We start from the raw sequence: 8,477 nt of genomic DNA on the forward strand, positions 1-8,477 counted from the left end.
TAGAGTTATAACATCTTAGGCCTATATATTTTTTGTAGATCACAGTAAAAGTAACACTATCGTATTAGATATAAATGCAATTAAAACTATAATAAATACACATTAAAAATATTTTTTTTTTATTTGAATTAAAACTATAATAAATACGGTACACATTAAAATTTAATTTGAATGAAAACAATAAATAAAAACATCAGAATACAAAAAAATGAATCACAATACAAGTAAAGGCCAGCTCGACGATTTGTTGTCGCGTTGGGTCTGTGTGAGTTAAACGCAGTCGCGATGGTATGCGTCGGGGGCAATACTCCTTTCCGCGAGAACCCTTTCAGACAGGATGCGGTATTATTACCGGATTTTAACTAGCTGTGTGAAAGGGTCTGCGCTGGCAATAACGACGGCGTGATTAGGGTATTATTGCGGTTATTTTTTGTCTGAAAGGGGTAGTAGAATATTAAACATGTTTAATATTTCTCCTACGACGGCTTAAGACTGTCCCCGACGATGAATCGCGTCGGGCTGCGTCGTACGACGCTGTCTGAGTTGACTTTTACACCGTCGTACTAAGTATAATATGCAATACACATTAAAATTTAATTTGAAATAAACTGGTAAAACATCACAATAAAAATATTATTGTCATAAATGCAGTTGCAATTTACATTAGGGTTGATGGGCAATTAAGAGTTTGGCATTTAAACGAACGAATGACAGAAAATGTAGCCTGTTTAAAAAATAGGATGAAATATCTTGATCCAAATCATTCCACAATTTAATACCATAATAAGAAAAACTGTTCCTTTTGTATTTCAAAGTTGGCTTCCATATATAGAGATTATCATTTGTTGTTAAATTGTAACATGTATTTCTGTCATCTAAATGTTTACTAAGAGGCGTGAGACCATATATTGCTTTATAAATGGTGACTGCTACATTGTAATTATAGTTTCCATCTAGATTGACTTGACTAATCTGCAAATGTTTAATGCGTAAGTTACTTTGTATGGGCCTAATCCCTATCAATTTCATATGTTTTTCATGTTTACAAAACGAAATATGTTAAATTAAATTGAGAAAAAAATTGTTATTTATAATAAATAATATAATTTAATTATATAACAAATTTATATAACAAATATGATAACAATCTATATAATATAGAGAATTGGTGGTGTTAAATACGGCGTTACTTTAATGCAAATTTTGTCAGGAAACTCTTGTGGTTTTTAAGTGCAAACTCTTAATGTTATTATGCTCATTACACTATATTCTAATATCTGAATCAGGGAAAATAATCTGACTATTGAGAATATGATTTAAAAAGAAACACATCCATACCTACTGCAGCTTTTCCTAAAATTATGTAACCAAAGTGCGGTAATAGTACTCTGTGGTTTTATACGGATTTCTACTGAAGGAAATATAGTTTTTTTTGTAATTAGACCTACTATGACGTCAATATATTTAACACATAATTATGCCGTGTGTTTCCTGCCAAATAGTATAAATAGCAGAGTCAAACAAAAATCGAGTATTCAATAAGAGAGACTTCGAAGTGTAACTTATACACAAGTATTTCACCTGAAAACGATTTTGTGAATCTAACATTATGGTAAGTAGGCCGTAAACGATATGTCCAGAATATCATGTTGTTTAGCAGAACTTGTATTTTACTTTACTTTAATTGTATAATGCACACTGTACTGTGAGATTAGCGATCAACTTTTCTTTTGGAAATCATTTTAATAAGAAAGATATACTATCTGTAATACTAAACTAAACTTTTAAAAGGAAATTAAACATAAGCCTATGAGCCTATGATATGCTTTCAATTGAAAAAAAATATATATATATAATGATGTTTTGTTCACAATTACACTTAACAAGTGACCAATCAGATTAGGGCCAGCAATGCGCTCTTGAACTGCCCAATGAGTAGTCTACACGTATTGTTTAACAAACGCACGACTTTTTTTCGATTTGTGGGACTTTAGCAAAAATAACTGTCATAATATATAGGCAAATACATATTTGTCACATAAGACTTAATAGAGTAGACAGTAATACTATTTATTTATCATAAATGTGTTCGTTAGTTTAAGTTTATAACTCTTAATTTTAAAAATAATAAATTGTAACAATTAACAATAAAATTAATAGCCTAGTTACATCATGATAAACATGACACAAATAAATACGCTCATTTGAATTTATAACCTTTGCTAAAAACCAATCGAGTGTTTTTCTGTACAGCGCCACCAACAATTAGGGAATTTCCCTCTTTTTTCCCCACCTTTTTCAAAGCTGAAAACTTGTTATGGGTATACAGGACACATCCGTGTAGCTCTTTAAATAAGTTGTTCATTTCCATTATACCGATTTATATTGACAAAATGCTTTTAATTTCATTTAATAACCTATTCTGCTATCAATGTTTTTGGTAGCATTGGCTCGGTGACCAAGTGTTACATCCCTCCCTTGTCTGCATAGTTTACATAGGCCTACGTTATACTTGGGACATACTATTCATATGATGTAATACAAAAGATGATGTCATTAAAGCAAATCCGGTAACGTGAATTTCATTGAGGTCAAATATATTTAAGATCTGTCATTTGTATTTTTGGCTGATAGGATTTTCCAAAAAATGTCATATATAAGGGGACTTTTAATGGCCATGTGGGCATAAACAGTTTCTTATCGGGATATAGTAGACTAACATAGGCCTAAGCTTTATAAGATGAGTTGGACAAATACATCCACATCTCGCCAGCAATTTAAGGTATTTTTTAAAATTATAGCTACAATAACTTGTATTATTATTACACTGCATATATTTTGAAAATCTTTCCTATTTACTTTACATTCGTTTTAGTTTCTTATATAAATTTGTTATCTCAATCGCAATCTGTCATTTTTTTTAGTTTTTTTTTTTTTTTTTTTGTAGTTTTTTTTTATTTTTTTTTTTTGCAGTTATATTTCATTTTTACCTATTATTTTCGTAATTCCTATTATTATTAAGATATCCAATAAAATCATTATTATTTTTATTTTTATTATTATCATTTAATATAGTATTATAATTATTAGGTCTATATTATTATTACATTATACTATTATTTATTAATTATTCTTATCACAATGGAGGAACTACATACTGTGTCGCAGTTGAAAGTTTATACATTAATTATTACATTTTTTCATATTTTTCTTTAGGTATTCAGAATGTTATGTGCGGTTTTAGCGACGTTAATCTTATTTTCGGTCGAATGTTCAGCATTCGTTATTAAGCAAAAGGAAACGAGTGCAACTAGTAAAGCCATTAACATTGAACGCAACGAAGTGACAACCGAGCGACACACAGACACAATTGCAACAAAACCAGCAGTGGATGTGCTAGGCCTTCTTTCTCTGACAACAGGGCTACGAACGTCTGAAAAGAGAGACGCTTCCAACGAAGACGCAACATTGTTATCACTGGAAAGAAGCGTTCAGACATCGACTGGAGCCGATGGAATTGGCACCACAGTGACTGCAGAGGAAGATCAAGCGACTGAATGCAAACAGCTGCCAGACGATCAACTTTTATTTCGCTTGAGTCGCGAGACTTCGAGTGGCAGTCAACAGGCTAGCAGTGGGTACAATTACACATACACATACCCGGTCAATCAGACATGCCCTCAGACAGTATTGGATAATTTTAATACTCAAAAATTGTTAAGGTTTCGCTCTACGTGTCCTTTCGACGAGAAGACGCATGTAGATTACATGAGGTGAGTTACATCAAAAACTGCATATAATTTTCCGTTTTCACATCAGATCCTATCCTCGCGAAATGTAGCCTACTAACACTACCAATATGTACACGAAATCTCGTGTTTATTGGTTCCTTATGCTCTTTGACATACACCAATTTAAACGCACGCACGGTTCCTATATGTATTGTAATATATATATATATATATATATATATATATATATATATATATATATGTATGTATGTATGTATATATAGGATATATATATATATGTATATGTATATATATATAGCCTATATATATATACGTATACACTGTACCCGAAGTTTGCTATTGCTATTACCTTTACCCTATAAAAAGCCAACATGATATCGGCTACAGATCTGCATTCCTATTTGTATTCACATAATATACGGGCTACTATAGACCTTCACGGCTTAAATCCACCTCATATGAGTACTAGACCATTTTAACGAGCATCGGCTTATCTGTGCATAGGTCTATTACATTTTAGCTTTTGATTACCTTGCTCTGGAATACAAGTATGGTTCCTGTTTTCCTGTTGTGACACAATGTATATATATATACCATTTGTTTTTCAAATATGGAAGGAACGTGAAAAGTCAGTAAATTCCTTACTGACTAACTCTATTAATTAGTGGAATATTTACAAAAGAATATTGGATAGCGTTAATCACCTGTATATTGTTTCAAGAACTTTCAAATGTTTTCTTTCCAGATATCCAAGAACATTGAAATACTATCAATGCAACTGCCGTACTGGCATAACTATGAATGGAAACACTGCGACCTTTTCTAGTGACTATGTTTGCGATCACGTGGTCTACGACGTACCTGTACTTCGCATAGGGGGTTGTGTAGACGGTGTTTATGAGTAAGTTGGTCATCCTGTTAAATAATAGGCATACTTTGTTTTTATTTTTCTAATACTTCATAACTCGTCTTCAGATTAAATAGAAAGGTAACCTATCAATGAAAAGACAAAACAATAAAACGAAATTATCTAAGCATTGTAACCTATATATATATATATATATATATATATATATATATATATATATCGCACTATGTGGTAATAAAATGTCCCATCAAAGCTACTGCTGAACCTCACTTTTATATGTAGATCTATATACGTTTGAGATTTTTGCTTTTTATTTCTTGGCCAGGTTTGGCGTGCTTTGTTGTGAAATTTATGATGTCTTAATTCAAACTCAGCATAGTTCTAATAATTTTCCTGTTGACTTTTTTCAGGTACTATTACGATGTAGAAACCCTACCATTAGCCTGCGTCACTAGAATATTGCCAAGATATAACGCATAATTCACACAGCATGAGAAACGGCAGCCGTTCAACTAACCGATTCGCATGTATTTTAACGAATTGTTACTGGGTATTTTTCTACCTTTTGTTAGATAGTGAGTGTAACCAAAGAGTACAGTTTCATATATATTTATATTTTTTGTTATAGTTCTATCTATACTCTTTGTTGAAACGTGCAATCCAGTCTATTTAACACCATAGCCTTTATATACTTACAGGTATGCCAAGTACTTGTGGTATAATAGATTTATATTATAAATAGGCCTATAAATTATTTATCTTTTATACAGATGTTGTTATATTTTATTATAAGAGATGGTATAGAAAGGAAATACCGGTATGTAAGTTATCCTAGACATTATATTTATTTATATATGTATTTATTTATTTATTTATTTATTAAAACTTAAACTTGAATGATTATATTTATATACATATTTCTATATTATAAAATATCGTTATTATGTATGTAAAATATAAATTCGGAATAGAGCTGTAGGGAGGTTGAGATGATAAATTTCAAATACAAAGTCCTGATGATGATCAATCCATGGGAAAATTTGTCCGAATTATTCTCATAATCCATTAATCCACCTTAAAGAGGAGGGAGGGGTTTCAAACTCCACGCTTTGCATTTCGCCTGCGTCCTTGTAATGGCAGTGCACTTCCTATACGTGTGTACTCTCACGAGGACGATATATACGCCAGTGGATAAGTTTGTACTTTTCTCCTGTTTGTCAATATGGAATCAATGACGAGGCGTAATAATTGTGGTAATATTCCTAGCGCGCCTAGGCCGCCCGTGACGATGAAGGCCGGTTCCCACTCTGTCTCTTATACACATTTTTTCGAAGGTAGCTTATATTTATATAGGCCTATTTATATTTATTGTAGTAAATGAAACTAGGAATTTTATAGACTACTCAGATTTTACAGCGTTCCTAATGTGAACTTTTGTATTCATTATCTAATTGAATAACGATAATGTATCGAAACATGTATGTATGCATCATACACATTTGTCGTGAAACTGCATGTGTACTTATATAACATTTATATAATACCAAGATGCAAGTGTAATAGGTACAGATATGTCACATATAAACACATCTAACACCAATGTACATACATTAATCATCATATTCACTACCGTTGGTGTTCACATGATGGCAATCACAATTATGATCATCTTTATCATCCTCGTCATCATCCTCAGAACGCCACCATGACCATCTTCATCACTATTCTCACCACCACCTATCATTGCAGCGCCACCACCACCACTACTATTGTCATCGCAATTCCCATCATCACCATCATCATCACCTACATTATCCTCAAAACCAACACTACCACTGTCATCATTATCATCATCATCGTTATCATCATCGTAGTCGTCACCATCAGCATCATCATTTTCTTATACCATCACCATGATTATCATCGTAATAATAAATATTATTATTATAATTTTATTATTGTTAAGATTATGGAATACGGTATTTAATAATAGTATTATCATCATCAACATCAACTCTGTCATTTACCATCACCATTATTCATGTTGATCTTCGATTACCGTACTACTTTACATGTATGATCTATACATTATATATGACGTGGTTCATCTACTGAACAAGGTAAAAAAAAAAAACCTTTTTTGTAGTTTATTTAAATTAAGTATTATGTGAAGACAAATGGTGACTCCGGAATAGACCTTTCCCTAAGCCCCTCCCTTAGATACTGTTACTAAGGTCCCGTAAGACGATTGAGCGTTTGTAGTCAAGTACGTATAAATTTTGGCCCTCTGTTCTGATGATACAAGACACAAGATACCTTATTGTCTGAACTAATACAGAATTAGTTCAGACAAGAAAGTATCTTGTGTCTTGATTGGTCAGTTGTTAAGTTTGATACTCCGGAAAGGTCCATTTCTAAAACAAGGGGAGGAGAGAAGAACCACAGTATATGATCTGTGTTATATAGTTGGCAATGTTGACAGTGAAAACCACAGGGTAAAGTGAGTTGCCCCTGTGTCCTGGATCTTCCCCCGATATTTGATAAGCTAAGATTCACTTGAAGTTTTCGAATAAACAATGTGTGTGCTTCCATTTCTGTTTCTTTATATCTCATTTAAAATCGTCATGTGCATGTTGTGTGAATGATAGTAATAGTATGAAAATAATACGTATTGTAACTTCAGCATAACTTGCGAAGACTGAGATGTAACAGGGAAAGAAGCAAATGTAGAAGAGATAGAAGAGAATAGCGCAGCGACAATGATGTTGATAATAACGAGTAATCGTTGATAACGCTGGTAATAACACGATAATGATAAATGCTATGATGACTTTGTGATAAAGTTTTATTTACCTCATTTATTGAAGCAATTCGTTTTACATCATACTTGCCTTATCTAAGGTTTTGTTTGTACTGAGTGATAATGATGACGATAATAATAACAATAAAATACTACTACTACTACTACTACTACTACTACTACTACTACTACTACTACTACTACTACTACTACTACTACTACTACTACTACTACTACTAATAATAATAATAATAATAATGGTGATAATATTGATAATGATGATAATAATAATAATAATAATAATAATAAATAATAATAACAATAATAATAATAATAATAATAATAATAATAATAATAATAATAATAATAATAATAATAATAATAATAATAATAATAATAATAATAATAATAATGTGACGGTGATGGGGATAATGATGATGATAATGATGACGTATAGCCCAAATTCCATCACATCCTTTAATTAACGTGATTTTGAATGACCATATGGTTAAGTGATACAGGACGGCACAGACGCGGACCAGAGTTTATCCTAACTATCGCACAGGTTGAGTCGCAGATGCGGATTCAGAGCTTCATACTTACACCGGTGACAAGTAGATGGCAGGATCTTGAGCGAAGAGAGCGTAACTTGTGGTTGTTTTGCCCATGGTGGTATGTTCTATCAAATAGAAAACAAATTTTGAATGAATACATCCAACCTGGGTAGAAATTGGGCAAAATGTTTTATACCAACTGAATATCATCGCACTCGAAATTTCAGTCTTTAAAAAAGCTACACAAAAAACATGTAGTTCACTTTAAGATATTGAAATACCACGTACAGTCCAAAATGCTGAGCGAAGCAATATTGTTTAATCAAAAATGTTATAATATAGGCCTACATGGCGATTCTAAATAAATTAAATCAATACAGAATATATTTGTTCCATCAAGGAATTGTGTTCATTAAACATCCGGTTGACTTCGTGGAGAAAAAAATACAACGAATGACTTACCATGCAGTAAAGAAAATTAATTTGAAAACTTTTATCTGGAC

At 31.9% G+C, this 8,477-nt stretch overlaps 1 protein-coding gene across 2 annotated transcripts; it reads left to right on the forward strand.

Moving 5' to 3' along the window:
• The first annotated feature begins 1,521 nt into the window (after positions 1-1,521).
• LOC117116900 lies at positions 1,522-5,874 on the forward strand. Of its 2 annotated transcripts, none has more exons than XM_033261028.1 (4): positions 1,522-1,612; positions 3,217-3,773; positions 4,498-4,653; positions 5,031-5,874. In XM_033261028.1, exons 1-4 carry the CDS (start codon positions 1,610-1,612, stop codon positions 5,098-5,100), a joined length of 786 nt encoding a protein of 261 aa, XP_033116919.1. In that variant the 5' UTR covers positions 1,522-1,609; the 3' UTR covers positions 5,101-5,874. The 2 variants fall into 2 exon arrangements, with proteins under 2 accessions (XP_033116919.1, XP_033116918.1); XM_033261027.1 differs by lacking the exon at positions 1,522-1,612 and adding an exon at positions 2,661-2,782.
• Positions 5,875-8,477: the final 2,603 nt, after the last annotated feature.

Source organism: Anneissia japonica, unplaced genomic scaffold, assembly GCF_011630105.1.
Source record: "Anneissia japonica isolate Jap-2015-1 unplaced genomic scaffold, ASM1163010v1 scaffold1302_len1884557_cov193, whole genome shotgun sequence".
Taxonomy (NCBI): domain Eukaryota; kingdom Metazoa; phylum Echinodermata; class Crinoidea; order Comatulida; family Comatulidae; genus Anneissia; species Anneissia japonica.

Excerpts from the sequence above, each read along its gene's own strand:
- LOC117116900 (XM_033261027.1), top strand. The coding sequence starts at position 2,741 with ATGAGTTGGACAAATACATCCACATCTCGCCAGCAATTTAAG. Across the intron at positions 3,774-4,497 it reads ACGCATGTAGATTACATGAG|ATATCCAAGAACATTGAAAT; the intron begins GTGAGTTACATC and ends TTTTCTTTCCAG. Across the intron at positions 4,654-5,030 it reads TGTGTAGACGGTGTTTATGA|GTACTATTACGATGTAGAAA; the intron begins GTAAGTTGGTCA and ends GACTTTTTTCAG.